Here is an 18,579-nt window from a genome sequence, read left to right as displayed (position 1 = left end):
CACGAGACCAATAATAACCTGCAGCAGAATGATGGGGACAGAAAAGCATGAGGAAGATGAGAAACAGAACACATACTTAAACAAGTTGTGGAGTTCCTTATAGACTTTTAAACTGTATTGCAATGGGTGCTACTAGAAGTCACCAAACATGATATCTGAGTTATGTCTCTGGTATTTTCCCTGACCACAGTGCAATACTTCATTTGCATTTTGCTTTTTCCTTCTTCCTTGTTTTGAGTAGTTGCTCCTGTCTACTCCTGCAGAGGGATTGTTGTTCGGGTATTAAAGACAATCCAGAACAAGCAGAAACTGAAAGTATTTGCAGTAAAGACAGTAAAGGTATTTCAAGACAACAAATGCAGCATTTGGTGATGCCTGTGGTTTCTGGACTTCTTAACCTCTTAAGCCCCAACGCCCCCTGATACGGGGGCAAAAGGCAGGAGATCTGGTAGGCTTGGGGTTTAAGAGGTTAACAGTCCTTACACCTAAAATTATGCTAGTTTGAGTATTTTTCAAAGTTCAAAGTCAGCTTTACTGTCAAAAGCCATATGTACAGATCATAAACATTATTTTAAAAATTGCAGTCCTCAGTATTACACTAAAACAACATGTGAAAATATGAGACTTTTTTCCCTTCCATAGAACAAGCAGTATGTGCTACGCTGATGACTAGGTTGAGTGGATGGCATGAAATAAAAAGGCCCAAGAAATAGAAAATAATGTATTTTAGAGCCAAGCTGAGCTCGTGCCTTGTCAAACACCTTTATACTTGTTGCTGTTATTGTTTTTGCTTTTTCTGCTGCAGCTGTATAATTATTAGAACAGCCACAGCAAACATGCAAACTTGCTCATAAGTATTTTAATTATTCTAAACTGATGACCAACTTCTGTCTCTAACATTTTTCTGATGACTATCTAATTCACACCAAGTTTTTTTTTTCCTCCCTCCTTGTTTTGAGTAGTTCCTCAACCTGGAACGGGTTGCCCCTGTATGCTCCTGTAGAGTGGTTGATGTTCAGTTATCAAGTACAGGGCAGAACAAGCAACAATTGCAGGTGTTTGCAGTAAAGCATCACAAGATTCTATCTAAAATTTTGTTGGTTTTGTGGACTGTTTACTCTTTCACAGAGTAAGCAGCATGCTTGCTGCATTGATCGTGGCGATCAATGCAGCAGTTGCCAGTTCATCTTGTAATCGGAAGGTTGCTTCTCCCTGCCTGCACTGCACATGTGTACTATATGTACCCACTGCCTGTATTTCAAATTTATATCACATCACAGAAAATTATATTGCTTTCCAGCAAATGTGCGTTTGCTGTGCTGTACTTTGTTCGATACAGTAGGAAACCATAATTGCACAGCTCAACCCAGAGGAAAGAATGTTTCAGTGCTCAGCAGTGCTGTTGCCATGTGAAGGGCCATTGTGTTTAAGAATCACTGTAATTGCTAAACAGTTAATAATAATAAAAAAATTTTAAAAAAATTAAAACCCCTTGAATTACATTGGAAAGTCTGCACTTCAACTGAGTACTGGGAAAAAAATGGTGGTGGTCCACATAAACAAAAATGTCTATGTCTAATTATACTTATTAGAATTGTTAGACAAGAAAAACACACCTGTTGGCAAGCATGCAAACTTGCTCACAGGTATTTCAAGCATTCTGACTTCTGTCCGACGTATTAGCCATGCTACGCCTACTGCTCCTCCAGTGACTACAGCTGCTGCTGCTGCCACATATCCTGCTGCTGTGCCTCCAAACCCTGCCGTGCCAGCACTTGCACCGGCTCCTGTTGCTGCTGCCAAACTTTCTACGGCTGCTGATACTCCTATAGCTGTTGACAATGCTCCAGCAGCTACACCACCTCCTGTAGCTGTTGATAATGCTCCATCAGCTACACCACCTCCTGCAGATGCTCCACCACCTGCAGATGCTCCACCTCCTAATAGTTTGTTTTCTCTTGCACTTTCTTGTACTTTTTTTGTGGTTTATCTTCCACTTTTCCTTCCGTCTTTTCTTGAGTTTCCTTTTGCAGTTGTTCTCCTCCTTCTTCTGCTCTTTCTTCTTGTGTTTCATTTGGTCCTTCATCTTCTTCTAGTTCATTTGATTTTCCAGTTGTTTTTTCTTTCTTGTGCTTCTTTTGTTTCTTTTGCTACTTCCCCTTCACTGTTTCTTTCTTTTTTTTTCTTTTGTCATTTCTGTCTGTTCATCATTCATTTTTTCTGATGTGACATGCTCTTCATTTTTTCTTCCTCTCCCTCCTTCTTCTTTTTTTTCTTTTGTCATTTCTTTCTGTCCATTGTTAGTTGTTTCTGATGTAGATTTTCCATCTCCATTTCTTCTTTTTCATCTGTTTCAGTGCTGTCTTTCTTTTTTCCATTTGTTGATCCTGGAGTTAAAACTACAACAGTTGACCCAGAGAAAGCCTTTGCCATGGATTCTGCTGCAGTGCCCGCAAGTTTGATCATTTCATTCTGAGAGACACTGTTGTTAGCCTTATTACAGGTGTCTACTTGTGGCAACATCTTGTTAGTGTAGCACACTCCTTTGTTTTCTTTAACTACCTGGTCTATTGTGTTTAGCAGTTCTGCCACTTTTGACTGGCTAGTGTCACCCTGTCGGTTGTATTTATTAATGATGTGGTATCGGCTCTTGCACTTCTTCACCAGGTCAAATGCAGCATTTATTTGTTTAGTTATTCAAGATACCTGTCATGTCATCTTTCTGTGCTTCTCGTGGTGTTACCACTTTAGCGCTCATGTTTTCCAGCAAACCTGCTACATTTTGACAGAAAGCTTCTGTGAGAGATCCAGCTGCAGGGCCTGTTAATTTGATCCATACGTGCTTAGAGATGCTTTCCCTGATTTTAGCAGAGGGGTGGAGCATTCCAGAGTGTTCTAGAAGAGATAAATTGCAGCGTTTAATTAATAGTGTACATTTATGTAGCTGGATAATCCATTATCACTCATTTATGCTTTTGCTGAAACAATTGCACATATTTCTAAAATTCTTAAATCACCAGAAGAGGTTAAAAACATCCACAAAATAATGACGGCATAGGAGAAACGTGACATTGCATTCTGTGCAGCCGCAATAAGAATCAAAGTAACATATCTGCCTTCATGCAGCATGTCGAGTTTGTTTGGCAAAGCATGATCACAAGCTCCAAAATCAAAGATACTTTTTAAAAAGTTTTTCTAACCCCAATCATTCATGTTCATATGATTTCATGTTTTTAACACTAACTTTACAAGAACATTTTTAAACTACCTCTTTAGACATTCTAGAGCTGCATTTATTTCAGTTGTACAATCTATGACTTTAATCCAAACTGTAACTGACTGTGAGGAATGTGTTTTGGCTGAAAATGTACATTTTAAATGCATGCATGAGATGGGCTTTGTATGTGTTCTGTACATTTATTTTCAGATCCAAATATGTGTAAGTGTCAATGTCATGCATTACTCTAATATTTATAAACTCTCTTGAATTTTCACACAGGTCAATAAGTCTTCAGGCACTTTCAGGTGAAAATGGGAAGACAGTAAGCAACAGCTCTGCTCTACTAATGTTTGGTTTTGGCTCCATCTAGTGGTTCCTGAAATATAATGCAATGTTATGTCATCAAGCTTCGTTCTTGTTGGTTTCACTTTTGATTTCTTGGGTCTCTTTTTTTCCTGCATTCACTGCGCAGCCTTTTAGGTGAAATGACAAAAAAGATTCGATGTGTTTGTTTGTTTTTGCTTAATTATAAAAAGCTAGAAAATGCCATTCAAATCAAATGTATTTAATGCAATCTGGCTGACAGATTAACATGATGAGTCATGTGTCATAAAAAATCAAAAGCAGGCTACGTGCTTGGTTTGGTCCGACATTTCTGTGATTGTGATTTCATCACAATAGTCTCAAACACCAACCAAGTGTCGTTTCCTCCGATTATTTATTAGGCTTCTCAAAATGCACATGGTTGTTGTGACTGCAGAATATTAGAGTTAAAATAACTTACCAGGCATGCTTGCAGAAAATCAGTGAAGAGCAGAGCTTGACAACCGTTGCTTGTCTCCTGTGGGTTTACTTTCACTTGCTGTTTGAAACGTTGGCATGGAGAGAGCTCAGGGTTTCGGTTTGAGTGGAAATAAAAAGTGCAGCTGAATGTTTGTTTTCAGTTGCTGAATTCTGCATTTGCAGAATATATTAACACAGATGTGAGGTTTACCCTTCTATAGAACAGATAAGATAAATGTTCCATTGGTCCTGATATGTTATTATAGCATGTTGCTATGACATGAAGTGGATGATGTAAATGTATAATGTTGCATTCTTTTCTTTTTGTGCCCTTGCCACATGGTGTAAATTCAGTAGAAAGTACAGTATATAGCTACACATGACTGGTTGCAGGTAAGACACATGTTTTGTGCAGAAACATGCTGAATATTAAAGGATAGAAGAAGCACGTGTCTAATATTAAGTCAGATTTTACGTTTTCATGTTAATATTAGTTTTATTCACCTTGCTACTACATCATTAATTTCAGAAAACCATAACAAGAAACTATAATCAACTATGAAATAACACAAACATACAAATGTTAAAATAGGTAAATTCCTCTTTTCTAAGTGTCTGTATCCCTAAAGGCATTTACACCAGTTTGGACTTTATTCTTTGCACTTTTTTCTGTGATGTTTCTGCTGCATTACATCCTGTAAAGCCACCTTAAAGTGTTAACCTTTTCTGATCTTCCTTTTATTAAAATAATTTACATTTTTAATAGTTCTCTCCCAGTGTCACAATAGTGGCACGTTTTTGTAGTGCCTGTCAAAATGTCCCCAAAGGCACAAAAAACTAAATCGTCTGATCCCTGCTTCTGTATAATTCAATAATTTTTTGTTGTATTTCTGTCAGCCCTCCTTTCTGTATCACATTGCCATACCTGCTTCTTTGTTTGCTTGCAATGTACTTCCTGTTTCTTCAGGCAGCTCCTCCACCTGGACCTGGTTTTCATCCTTTAAAGTTACTGCAGAGACCAACAGTGTAAACAATAAATATTAACAAATTTCACTACTTTCACCACAGCAGTGTGGCACACATGCCGAACTTTGCATAAAGTTCTGAATAGTGCCTTCCACTCTGCAGGGTCTCCTCTCAAGTGATTCATGTATCAGTGTTGAGTATTTAAAAAGAGGTATAGATTTCCAATGAAATGAAAGTTCTTGTGTTCATTGTAGCAATTATTTAAAGTGTGAAAACACATGACTCAGAATGTACATCCTTATTTGAATTAAAAGTATGTTTTATGACTAAGTATAACTAATTATTGATACTGTCATCTTTGACAGCTCATCTCAGTTATTCTATTTCCTTTCCAAGTGAGTAAAAAGTCTGAGATATATTGGTTTTATTGTAAAAGCTTTATTTCTTCAACAAATACAAATATCAGAACACTTTGTTGGTATTATAATGATATTGATACTGATATGACTTTAAAGCGCTATTAACAAAAGATTACAGGATGATGATCTTTCAGTTAGAGCGTGTTGAAATGCAAGTGCCCTATTTTGCCATCCCCCTGTGCTCCAGTGTGCTAACTTTATTGGCTTTAATGGAATATAATGTACTTTTTCCCCACACGATTATGTGAAATCTCACACTTTGATAGCTGATGTTTGAGTTGTGTTGCGCATATCATTTCACATTAGAGGTTAAATACTGTATGGCAATTATTTGATGACATTCAAAGAAATACATACTCACAGGCAAAACAGGCTTTTCAAATTTGGGATCCCTTTGTAGGATTTCAAGATTTTTTTAAAAATTCAGGATTTTAAAATTTCAGCATTAGCTCCACTGCTCTGCAAAGCTATTGTTCACTACATCTCTCTTCTTCTCAGCCACTGACAAACACTAACCTGGCACTGTACACTAGGTCAGCAACGTAAAGCAGGAAATTGATGGCAGTGATTACAGCTGCGGCGATTGTTTCTGGGTCATCGTTTCTCCTGTAACTCTTGTTAAACTGGAACACGGGCCAGAGGATGGTGGCAGTCAAATACATGATAACCGCCAGGAGCCCGTATGCTGAAAGGAACTTGGAGAATGGGATGGGGAGACAGCCGGTCCACTCTCCCACACACAGCACCACCACAGCCATGGAGAGGATGAAGCAGATGCAGTACACTGCCATGCACCACTTCAGAGCTGGATGATGGTCGTATGTCACGGGGCTGCTGATCAGGATGAAGATAATACAGGCCAAAAAGGTCTGGCACACTTTCAGTAAGCCCGGAGCTGTAGCCATGTAACCTGCCACCTCTCCTGGCCTTGCTTTAGACAGGCTCACCTCCCCCATGTAGGCAACCGCTGCCAGGCAGGAGAAGACTGTGGAAACTATGCGATGGTCACGAGCTACATGATAGAACAACTGGTGTCTAAGGAAGAAGACTGGGAAGATGATGGATGCTGAAAGGCAGAGGAGTGCAGCATAGCAGGCAACAGTGATGGGGAAGTTGGACCAGGACACTGGCACCCGGGCCTGGAGGCCAAACAACTCTACCAGCAGGACCAGCAGAGTGCAAGCGAAGCTGAACGCCCAGCAGAAGATGCACCAGTCAGCCATGCCTCCGTGGGGCAGATCAGCTCCATGTGCAGCGACACTAAATGCAACACAGGTGAATAACAGGGCAGCTACTCGCATCCAGAGCAACTGGGAAGTAGGGACCACAATCAATGGCATGATGGGATGTTACAGTCTGTCAGGAGGTGCAAGTGACTTTAATTGTCCTGCAAGATTTAAGATGAGTCTTGTACTGAATGTCGGATCCTGCTTCTCCTCTACTTAGTTGGCATTTGTCTCATAATCTGCAGGAAGAAGACAAAGATAATCAGAATAAAATGAAGCAAAGATGTGTTAATATGTAGTTAAGGATTGACTGTACAGTACGTCTGTGGAAAACAAAATTATTTTTGAAATTTAAAAAAATTTGGATTTTTTTTTTATTATTTATTCCTTTAATTATGTACAGTCCATAACGAAGAGTAGCTGAGTTTTCTAAAGTCTAACCTTTAAGTTTAGTCTTATTTCTTGTTAAAATCACATGCCATCCTTATGCTATACTAGCAAAATTTTACCACTCGACTGTTCATAAATAAGCTAACAGCCAAATGTACGGGGGGAATGCAATGCCTAGTGACCTGCAACATCAAACTTACTAATCTAATTATTAAAAAGTTGCTCACCCCTGACAAACATGTCTGGGCTCTAACTTAAATTGCACAAAGCTAAAGGAATTTGTGAGGTCTGGCGTTCAGGCTGTGGCCTGTGTATGCAGGAAGCTGAGTTCTGCCTGCTTAATCTTCAAGGAATTGGAAAGTCCCTCAGTGTAAACCATAGTGGGTGTAGTGCTTTTCAAACTCTCTAGAGTTTAATCCTGGTCTGTTATCCAAAGCATGGCCGTTTTAGTTTGCTGGTTGGGTTGTATTTATACTGTATATTTTCAACAAATATGCTTCATTGCCTGTGTGTGCAACCTTCTATGAGCAGCTAGTTGTTGCATGAATGCGTGAGAAGAATTCAAGCCATTTGGCTGTCATCAGGGGCTGATTGTGACCCAGTGTATATAAAGAGCTAACCTGGGATGTGTTCCAATAGTAAATTTCTCCTAGGAATCTTACTAACTAACAGAAGTGGCCTGGAAGTATCTATTTAGTGGCCATAATGAGATCTGTTCCAGTCCTCCAAATATTAAGGAAAGGAAGTTCAGTGCTTCCTTCGTTGTCAGCATCATTCTTTATAAAGGGGAAGAAGAAACAAGCTGTCCCATAATTCATTGTGATAGCCCATTTAAACATTCATAAAAACAACAGACATAATAAACAAAGAGTAGATCATGTAAGAGAAGTGCTTAATTTTAAAGAATATAGGACAGATTTACTGAGTGGGGCAAAACATTATGCCACATTATTACACAATTGCAGGTTGATCTACTAACAGTGTTCTGTAATTTAGATGAGATGAGGGCTGTTCACTTCAGTAAAAAAAACACAGCCAAGAACCATGCGAATTAGTGGTTCATAAATTCCAAGGAGGGAGCATGAGACAGCGATTGATGAGTGACTTTTAACAAAAATAATCAAGTGTAAGCTCAGGTTTCACATGTGTTTCTCTCAGGAAACAGCAAGGCAGTTCAGATAAATAAGAGGGGGATAAAAGGAAATCTGTATGCTTTTGACATGAGAAGTAACTGTACTGATAGAAATCACTGGGCACTATGTAAAAGGTTCGGAAGATTAGTACTCAGGTGGAGTCCAGTATTTATCGAGAGGAAAGCTGCATTATTACAAATGGAAATCTGTGTGGAACTGCTTACAAAAAATACCAAATATTATTGAGCATCAGACCACAAGCTGTCCCGGTTACTATGTTACTGCATCACATCTGTAAATCACCTTAAAAATTACAATCTAATAATGACAAATGCAACATTTGTGCATTAATCTAACGGCTGCATTTTCACTGACACTCATTTTATTCATTTCAGATTTAGCAGGTGAGTCCCTCACTGTGAACGCACTGCTGAGAAAACCCCCAGTTCAGTTCATTTCTGCTTGAAATTCCCATTATTATTGAGGAGCATTAAGTGGGCCTAGCCTCTAAACCAGGGGTCCCCAATCCCAGTCCACGAGGGCCGGTGTCCCTGCAGGTTTTAGATCTCACCCTGAGTCAACACACATGAATCATATGATTAGTTCATTACCAGGCCTCTGGAGAACTTCAAGACATGTTGAGAAGGTAATTTATCAATTTACATCAGCTGTGATGGCTCAAGGACACATCTGAAACCTGCAGGGACACCGGCCCTCGTGGACTGGGATTGGGGACCCCTGCTCTAAACACTCACAGTGAAGACTGAGTAAAGAGTTTTAAGATTAAGAGTTTCCGCACTACTCATAACTTCTCATGTGCATTACTCATGTGGACTCCCTCTGAAGTCCACATGAATCTGGTATCTTGAAGCTAATCTATAGAGCTTTATGATGCCAGTGTTTCCAAATTCTGCATTCTGCATTTTAGCCAAATCCCCATATACTTACGAGATAGGTAAAAGCAGATGTTTTGGCAGATTGAATGAGTAAGGAAATACCCTTTTCCCTACATCATTTTTAATGCAAGAGTGAAACATCTGTTGTATTTCTAGGGTGTGGCGAATTTCACTAGAAGATAAACTCTAGCTCACCCCCGCCCCCATAGGTCACGTTCAATTGCCATTAACTCCGGTGTCACATATCCTGTTGCACATAAAGGGACTCACACAAAACAGGAAGCAGCTCTGAAGAACTAACAGCGTGTATCCAGGAAGCAACAGTAGCAACATCGAAGCAGTTTTTCAGACTAAATGGCAATCATGCCAGAATATTAGGACTATTTCAGGTATATTTTTTAACAGGGATCAACATCCAGAAAAGTTTTTTTTAAGTTCCTGTTGGATTCTCTCGGTTTAAACACACTCCATGCATGGTGATCTAAACTGAGAGAGATTATTGTTAATATTGCAGCAGCAGCATGGTACCGAGACATCAGGAAAAGGTGCGGTTGTGCGGTGTAGGTTATGTGGCCTCTTCTGCTGACAGGAAACCAGGTTTGGGTTTACGCTTTTGGTTTGGTAGCGCGCATACCATGCATACCTCGGTTCTTAACACAACCCAGTCGAGGGGGTAGTGCCATATAAAGCTTAAAAGTTAAAGGGAACCACCCACACTGTTGTAAAATGGGGGCAAAGAAAGTTTCTCACAAATAACAGGTTATGTTTAATCAAATAGGCTATTGCAGGATTTCTTACCTCTCCTAAAATAATAAAGCTATGAAAGAATATGCTCGTTTTCATGCAGATACCCTACCAGAGGAGGCGTGTTTATTTCTAAGAGTATGTTCTGTATAACAGATGCGTTTATCAAGGGTAAAACCGAGTAATTAAGAGGTTTTCCATGTCAGATAGCGGACATACCGCGCCTCGGTGCTATTGTAATGAGCTCTACTCCAAGAATAGACCGCGATAAACACGAGCTGCTAAGTTTTACTTAAAATCTTTCAGAGCAACATATCATTCTGAGGCGGGATCTTACCGATTTCTGAGCCAGGAGTTTTATTTCACAATAATGTTAAAGCTTTAAGTTCCTCGGCGCATCCCCTCTGTTATCCAGCGATAACTGTCTGCGAGCTGTGGGTCCCACGCCCCACACTGCCATATTTGGTAAAGTCTAAAACCTCCTCCACGTCCAGCAAAATCGTCACAGTTCCTCTTCTCGGTGATGGCTTACTCACATAATAAAGGAACAAATAAAAAGGTCATATAAATTAACAGGCAGCGATAGGTCAAAAGTGTGAGTTATGTCATAATTTGGGGTTGTTGTGTCAAAATTCTGACACAGTAACCCCACATTATGACTATCTCGAAATTTCAAGTTACTTCTGAGTCAAGACTCCTGAGTGGAATTTTACAGAGAGGAAGCAGTAAGTGAGGCTGGAAAGAATCGCATCAAGCATCCTGAAAATCCTCCCAGGGTTGTGTCCTCCTCTCTCTTCTCCTCCCTCTAAGCCAGGGGTGTCAAACTCAAATACACAGTGGGCCAAAATTCAAAACTGGAACAAAGTCGCAGACTAACATTAATATTTATTGAAAAAAAAAAATCTTCCTCTAGATATAAGAATGAATCTTTTCTTATGGACTCAAACAAGTTTTACTGAAAAACTGAATATGGAACAAGCAAAGGTTAATACTAAACAATATATATATTAGCTGTATAATACCAGTAGGCCAGCTCTAATAGTAATTTGGTATGGCTTCGCGGGCCAAATGTAATTAGGCTGCGGGCCAAATTTGGCCCACGGGCCAAACACCCGTCTGGTAAAAGCGTGAAGTTCACAGATGACAAGTCATTAGACTCATCGAGGATGGTGATGAGCATGCATGAAGATGTGGGGTTGAACGGTACTGTGTGTGCTGTAGAATTCTTCAGATTTCTGGGATCCACAGTCTCCCAGGATCTTAAGTGAGGACAGAGCAGAGGATAGACTTCCTGCACCAGCTTAAAGGTCAGCCTGGCTCAGGAGCTGTTGATCCAGTTCTACTCTGCAATAATCCAGTTTGATCTCTGCTCATTCATTACTGGTTTGGATCAGCCACTAAACAGGACTACAATGGTCTACAACGGAAAGTCAAGTTTGCAGAAAAATTAATTGGTGCCAACTTGCACTTCATGCGGGACTACATTGCAGACCATGGCTTTGTCCCAATTCAGGGTCTGCACGCTTGAAGTACGCGCACTACGCGTACTACGTACAGTGCGTACTATAAGTACGAGAAGTGCGGAAGTGAGAGGCTTGTGAAATGGGACGGTCTAGCCTCCGTCGCGCTGCCCAGGTTGCCTAGCAACCATGATACTAACAGCTGAAAATGTTTCATACAGCTTTGTTTGACAGAAATGAAGGAAAACATCTTTTGTTCATTTGTTTGTTTGTTTCTACATGAGCTTTGATTTGATAAGTATCTGAGGTTGAGACCACAGGACTGTGAAATCATGATTATTGGGCTTCATTTCTGTACTGAACAGTCATTTTAAGATTAGCTAGTAAATAACAATTAGCTGATGTTGTTCATGAGACTAAAGTCATCTCACTTTGGTAATGTAAATATGGCCAATATTAAAGTTATTATTTCAATCATGATCAGTTATTACAGCAGTGAATGAACTCTGTTTCAAATACTGAGCGTCAATACAGATTCAAGCTGCAGTTATTTATATTTCCTGTCACCTTAAATCTTCACTCAAAGACAGGTTCCTTTGACACTGTATATATAAATGTATTATATATAAGAGACAAATATTGTTCTTTCAATATGTTGGCATTACTAAATTTCTCAGTGCTTACTTTAAATATCCATGAAATCATCACATTCTCTGTAAGATTAAGGCCAACTATTGAACGGCGTATATTTTAAAGTAAAGGCTTTAAAACCAAGTTAGTACTAACTACAGATGGCACGATACCACTTTTTAATGTCCGATACTGATTCCGATATCATAAATTTGGATATCTGCCGATACCAATATGAATCCGATGTAGCGTATTTTGTAATCAATAAAACTGGTTTTTTTTATAAATATCTTGCTACATTTTGTATAAGTTCATACTCAAGTTTTAAAAAACAAGAGACTGAAGCTATTCTGTTATACCTGTATGCAAAAAATACACTCCACCCAAAACATTTTATAGCTCAGCAACACTGATCAATCTAATAAATTTAAACCTACACCATCCTCCCTATTCTGGTATTTTAAAGAGTACTTAGTGGAAATATTACGCAAACTTACTAATAGGGTTGCCAACTCCCAGCAAAAATATTAGGGAACCACCAGAAATGGGCAGTATCGCGTTACTTGTAACTTGTAATTACTGTTCATTTTTAGGTATTTTAATTACAGTTACTTACAATGTACTTGTGTTACATTGTAAAATAATTAAACTTACATACTACTACATACTACATTATGGAAGAGATGCTACTGCTGCGTACTGTCTTTAAAAAAAATGATTAATTTCTTTTGTTTGCCCACTCAAGGTTTATAAGTATGTAGTTAAATTACTTATTTAGTAATTAAGTTACTTTTCGGACACAGTAATTAGATAAGTATTTTAAATACAATATTGACTAAGTAATTAGTAATTAATTACTTTTTTAAAGTAACTTACCCAACACTGGTGCTGACCCATGTGTGGGCCACATCTGGCAAACCAGATCTGGGCCAGCAAAGGGCTGTCATTCTTTGCGGTATGTGAGCCATGTGTAAGCACATTGTGTGGGCCAGGTCTGAGCCATGCTATGTGGGTAGTAGCACCCACAACCAAATCAACCACAACATCTTGTTAGTGTAGCACACTCCATCGTTTTCTTTGGCAATTACTCTAAATTTTTTATGTATTATGTATTTATTGTGTATTTAGGGCAATGTCTTACAGAGGTTCGACACTCTGGCCTATGTGAGGACTCATATGATTAATAATGTGTCAATAACACTAGGACCATCTCTAAAGAGACACCCACTCTAAGGCTTAAATACCTACAACTCTGTCAGTTGTTTTAGAACTCAAGAATCCTCTTAAGCTGTCTTTTTAAGCACTCAACACAACCTTGCAAGTCAGTAAGGGGAAAAATGCATCCAAAAATATCAGTGACAATTCATTCATTTATTTTATAACACAAAGAAATATGTGTGACAGAACATAGTTGATTTTCTTATTGAAAAATATAATTATTTAAAAGTAGAGAGTAGCTTAATTACTCTGGAAAAACAGGTTTTGTGATTTGGTAGAAATACTAGAGTACAGAGTTGATTTTAAATGAATTATTACTTTATTAAACATAATTGTTTAAATAAAGAAATCATTTCTTGAGTTTACAAAAAAAAGACAAAACAGAGAGAAAAAAAATGATTCTGATTACAGAGCAGCATGGGAATAATTTATATTTTGGGTGGTTTTGTAAAATCTCCTTTTTGAAACAAGGAATTATAAAACCTGTGATGTTGTGTCACAGATTCTGTGTTTCTGATTTATGTGCCATATTGGACATAGCCCTTATTTATGGTGTGATTATATGATAACAAGAATAATAACAAGCAACAGGAACAAAAATGATAAGAGGAGGGTCCCAGCAAATGGTGCTTTGATAAAAAACCATGACAGAAGCAACGAGTAGAAAACAAGCACCAGTAATACCACTCCAAGATGTTGTTTTATCAACTCTATCACATTTCTTATTTGTTGTATTAGCCATGCTACGCCTACTGCTCCTCCAGTGACTACAGCTGCTGCTGCTGCCATATATCCTGCTGCTGTGCCTCCAGCCCCTGCTGCACCAGCACTTGCACCTGCTCCTGTTGCTTCTACTGCTCCTGCTGCACCTCCAGCCCCTCCAGCCCCTGCTGTACCAGCACTTGCACCTGCTCCTGTTCCAGCAGCTACACCACCTCCTATAGCTGTTGATACTGCTCCAGCAGCTACACCACCTCCTATAGCTGTTGATACTGCTCCAGCAGCTGCACTACCTCCTATAGCTGTTAATAATACTCCAGCAGTCACAACACCTCCTGCAGCTGTTCCACCACCTGCAGATGCCCCACCCCCTAATAGTTTGTTTTCTCTTGCACTCTCTTGTACTTTTTTGTGTGGCTTGTCTTCCCTTTTTCCTTCCGTCTTTTCTTGAGTGTCCTCTTCCAGTTTTTCTCCTGCTTCTTCTATTTCTTCTTGTGTTTTATTTGGTCCTTCATCTTGTTCTAGTTCATTTGATTTTCCAGTTGTTTTTCTTTCTTGTGCTTCTTTTGCTACTTCCCCTTCACTTTTTCTTTCCTCTTTTTCTTTTGTTATTTCTCCATTTTCTTCTTTTGTCATTTCTGTCTGTTCATCATCCATTTTTTCTGATGTGACATGCTCTTCATTTTTTCTTCCTCCTCCTTCTTCTTCTTCTTCTTCCTCTTCTTCTCCTTCTTTTGTCATTTCTTTCTGTCCATTGTTAGTTCTTTTTGATGTAGCTTTTCCTTCTACATTTTCTCCTTCTTTTTCATCTATTTCAGTGCCATCTTTCTCTATTGCATTTGTTGATCCTGGAGTTAAAACTACAACAGTTGACCCAGAGAAAGCCTTTGCCATGGATTCTGCTGCAGCGCCTGCAAGTTTGATCATTTCATTCTTAGAGACACTGCTGTTAGCCTTATTACGGGTGTCTACTTGTGGCAACATCTTGTTAGTGTAGCACACTCCCTTGTTTTCTTTAACTACCTGGTCTATTGTGTTTAGCAGTTCTGCCACTTTTGACTGGCTGCTGTCACCCTGTTCGTTGTATTTATTAATGATGTGGTATCGGCTCTTGCACTTCTTCACCAGGTCACTCAGATATTCATTCTGACCTATGAACTCTTTTACTTCCATTTCATCTGACTGTGGGCCATCCTGAGTAAAGACAACTGCAGCATATTTGAAAACCTCCTCTGAGAAATACTGGTTTATTTTCTCAATGACAGCCTGCTGCTGCTGCTCTGTGGATTTCCCCACTTTGAGCACAATGAGAAAAGCATGAGGCCCCGGAGTGCACTCAGTGACACACCTCAGTATTTCAGGCTTCAGCTCCTCCTCTGATCTACCTGGGCCAGAGAAATCAGGAGTGTTGATCAGGGTAATCCTTCTTCCATAGAGAGATTTGGACTCAGTTTGACATTCAGTGTTGTTAACCTTGAACATGTCTTGTCCAAACATGGTGTTTGCTAGGCTGCTTTTCCCAGCTTCAGTGTTTCCCAGAAGGACAATCCTGTATAATTTTTCCACTGGAAACAAATGAAGACAGAAAATTAATAGAGCATTTGAGTACTCATATGTTGTAATTTTGAGCTTGAAGATTAAACATCCAAAATATTCATAAATGTGTCTGTTGTTAAGCCATCACTCATTAGAGAATGATTGTTTGTTAACTAGAGGTTTGTGCGAAAAGAAGAAGAAGATATGACTGTGTACACTGACAAAGGAAAGAAGAAGAAAATAGAAAGCAATCAAGGATGAAATGAAATAGACATTTTAACACACTCTCCCAGACTCCTCCATTTTATTTACAAAAAAGAATAAAACATAGGACCAGGAGAGCAGTCAGTGATGATGATTTACATGTACACAACTGAGTCAAACTCATGTCTCCTTACCTTTGATGTACTTTTGAGCCCCAGCTGTTTTTCCTTCCATGACAATCATTGTTGGTGGCACTAAAAGGGCAAAACGAGGGAAAATAACACATTTGATAATCCTGTTTTTATAGAGCGGTTTATTATATTCCTGTAAAAAAAATTTTTTTACTTATATCAGCTCAGGTCATTTGCTACATTACATAGAGAGAAATAAGGTCATGCTTTGGAAAAATGATATCAGATGAAATGACACAGAAATACTGCATTTATTTGTTTAGTTATTCAAGATACCTGTCATGTCATCTTTCTGTGCTTCTCGTGGTGTTACCACTTTAGCGCTCATGTTTTCCTGCAAACCTGCTACATTTTGACAGAAAGCTTCTGTCAGAGATCCAGCTGCAGGGCCTGTTAATTTGATCCATACGTGCTTAGAGATGCTTTCCCTGATTTTAGCAGAGGGATGGAGCATTCCAGAGTGTTCTAGAAAAGATAAATTGCAGCGTTTAATTAATAGTGTACATTTATGTAGCTGGAAAATCCATTATCACTCATTTATGCTTTTGCTGAAACAATTGCACATATTTGTAAAATGCTTAAATCACCAGAGGAGGTTAAAAACATCCACAAAATAATGACGGCATAGGAGAAACATGACATTGCATTCTGTGCAGCCGAAGTATGCTTCTAGCTCAGAAGGTAGGACAATTTGCCACTTAATTTAGCTGTTAAAGTATGCTTGTAGGTCACATTCACAAAGGCAGGCACCAGTCAGAGTATTTTTCTAGCTAATATTCACAAGGGTAGGATGGCTCGCCACTTAATTTTGTGTTGTGCACATGTGTAGAAACAGCAGGTAGGATGGATTCCCAGAACACCGGGACCTTCAGGTGAAAATGGGAAGACAGTAAGCAACAGCTCTGCTCTACCAATGTTTGGTTTTGGTCCATCTAGTGGTTCCTGAAATATAATGCAATGTTATGTCATCAAGCTTTGTTCTTGTTGGTTTCACTTTTGATTTCTTGGTCTCATTTTTTCCTGCATTCACTGCGCAGCCTTTTAGGTGAAATGACAAAAAAGAGCTAATTTGATTTGATTTGTTTGTTTTTTATTCAATTATAAAAAGCTAGAAAATGCCATTCAAATCAAATATATTTAATGCAATCTGGCTGACAGATTAACATGATGAGTCATGTGTCATAAAAAATCAAAAGCAGGCTACGTGCTTGGTTTGGTCCGACATTTCTGTGATTGTGATTTCATCACAATAGTCTCAAAGCACCAACCAAGTGTCGTTTCCTTCGATTATTTATTAGGCTTCTCAAAATGCACATGGTCGTTATGACTGCAGAATATTAGAGTTAAAATAACTTACCAGGCATGCTTGCAGAAAATCAGTGAAGAGCAGAGCTTGACGACTGTTGCTTGTCTCCTGTGGGTTTACTTTCACTTGCTGTTTGAAACGTTGGCATGGAGAGAGCTCAGGGTTTCGGTTTGAGTGGAAATAAAAAGTGCAGCTGAATGTTTGTTTTCAGTTGCTGAATTCTGCATTTGCAGAATATCTTAACACAGATGTGAGGTTTACCCTTCTATAGAACAGATAAGATAAATGTTCCATTGGTCCTGATATGAGCCCCTATATGTTATTATGTTATTATAGCATCCCATATAGCAAGCAGGTCTGGCCCAGATCTGGTATCAAGCCAGCACTGCTGGCTGACGTCTGGCATGGTAAGACGCATGCCATCCAGATATGGGCCAGGCCTGGTATAGATGGCACTGTCAATGTGATGACATGCCACATCTGGCCCGATTGTGGTTCGGTTTATGTGGCCCAGGCTCATAGAAAACAGGTCTGGCCAGGATCTGGCATCAAGCTGGCACTTCTGACTGACTGGTGTCATGGCAGGGTGTATGTCAACCAGATGTGGGCCAGGTCTGGCAATGGTGGCACTATTTATGTTCCTATTTTCCTATTTTAGTTGGAACCCCAAAGTGCAATGTTAATATACTATACTGCTATGGTAGCCAACGTTACAAATTCAGTTATGACAGGTTTGTGAGTGTACACTTTATCCAAAACCTAGTGAGGGTTTACTCATGTTTACCTCCGGGTGGCTGTAGCTCAAGTGGTAGAGCTGGTCACCTACTGATCGGAAGGTGAGTGGTTTGACTTCTGGCTCCTCCATCTGCATGTCAAGAGTGTGAATGTGTATGAATGTAATTAGAAAACACATAAAGTGTGTGACTGGGTGAATATGGCATGTTATACAGAGTGCTTTGAGTAATAAGGGGGAAAGGAAAAGAATCAGTTAATTCACTGTCTGAACAGAGGTTTGTCATGTTACTTTTGCACTATTTATGTTCCTGCACATGTTGTTATTACATGGCTTGATTAAGGTACACATTTGGCTGACATCTGGGCCAGCACAGAGCCAGCTGTATGTCTGCAACTGGCCTTGTGCTGGCCCATGTCTACCTCTGGCAAACCTGATCTGGGCTGCCAAAGGGCCATCATTCTTTGCGGTATGTGGGCCATGTGTAAGCACATTATGTGGGCCAGATCTGGGCCATACCTGTCATGGTCTCCGTGCCTGGCCGGCTGGCCCCACAAGGCTACATGTGCTGTTTTGGTTCTCTCTCTCTCTCTCCCTCTCTGCCTGGGCGGAGCTCACTGTGAGCTCCCGCCCTTGGCCCACACACCCGACAACAGTCACCTGTCATCACCGGGAGCACTATTTGAGGCTGGAACACAGATCCTCTCGTCGCTGGATGATTGTTAACACACTACTGACGTTAGTGTTTCTCGCAGCTCCTGTGAACTCGTGCTTAGTAATTTGAGATTTGTGATTCGTTTGTGA

The 18,579-nt window shown here is 39.6% G+C and overlaps 2 protein-coding genes and 1 long non-coding RNA gene across 4 annotated transcripts; all 3 read right to left on the bottom strand.

Moving 5' to 3' along the window:
* Positions 1 to 24: 24 nt before the first annotated feature.
* On the bottom strand, positions 25 to 4,628 carry LOC146522328 (uncharacterized). Its single transcript, XR_014873080.1, has 3 exons — positions 4,005 to 4,628; positions 475 to 2,895; positions 25 to 398 (listed from the first exon to the last, which is right to left on the bottom strand). It is a non-coding gene; the product is annotated as an uncharacterized LOC146522328 (long non-coding RNA).
* A 763-nt stretch (positions 4,629 to 5,391) lies between these two features.
* Positions 5,392 to 10,333, bottom strand: LOC146522327 (myeloid-associated differentiation marker homolog). Its single transcript, XM_085153720.1, has 2 exons — positions 10,115 to 10,333; positions 5,392 to 6,853 (listed from the first exon to the last, which is right to left on the bottom strand). The coding sequence occupies exon 2, from the start codon at positions 6,726 to 6,728 to the stop codon at positions 5,883 to 5,885; it is 846 nt and encodes a 281-aa protein (XP_085009846.1). The 5' UTR covers positions 6,729 to 6,853; positions 10,115 to 10,333; the 3' UTR covers positions 5,392 to 5,882.
* Positions 10,334 to 12,619: 2,286 nt separating this feature from the next.
* On the bottom strand, positions 12,620 to 18,515 carry LOC146522326 (uncharacterized). 2 transcript variants are annotated; one of them, XM_085153695.1, is made up of 5 exons: positions 17,094 to 18,515; positions 16,013 to 16,201; positions 15,740 to 15,799; positions 13,994 to 15,370; positions 12,620 to 13,921 (listed from the first exon to the last, which is right to left on the bottom strand). In XM_085153695.1, exons 1-5 carry the CDS (start codon positions 17,098 to 17,100, stop codon positions 13,644 to 13,646), a joined length of 1,911 nt encoding a protein of 636 aa, XP_085009821.1. In that variant the 5' UTR covers positions 17,101 to 18,515; the 3' UTR covers positions 12,620 to 13,643. The 2 variants fall into 2 exon arrangements, with proteins under 2 accessions (XP_085009821.1, XP_085009820.1); XM_085153694.1 differs by having other exon boundaries at positions 12,620 to 15,370.
* Between the last annotated feature and the right edge of the window lie 64 nt (positions 18,516 to 18,579).

Source organism: Neolamprologus multifasciatus, chromosome 3 (assembly GCF_963576455.1).
Source record: "Neolamprologus multifasciatus chromosome 3, fNeoMul1.2, whole genome shotgun sequence".
Classification (NCBI taxonomy): domain Eukaryota; kingdom Metazoa; phylum Chordata; class Actinopteri; order Cichliformes; family Cichlidae; genus Neolamprologus; species Neolamprologus multifasciatus.
Note: the sequence above shows the minus strand (reverse complement) of the source record. Positions and strands in the feature narration are given on the sequence as shown.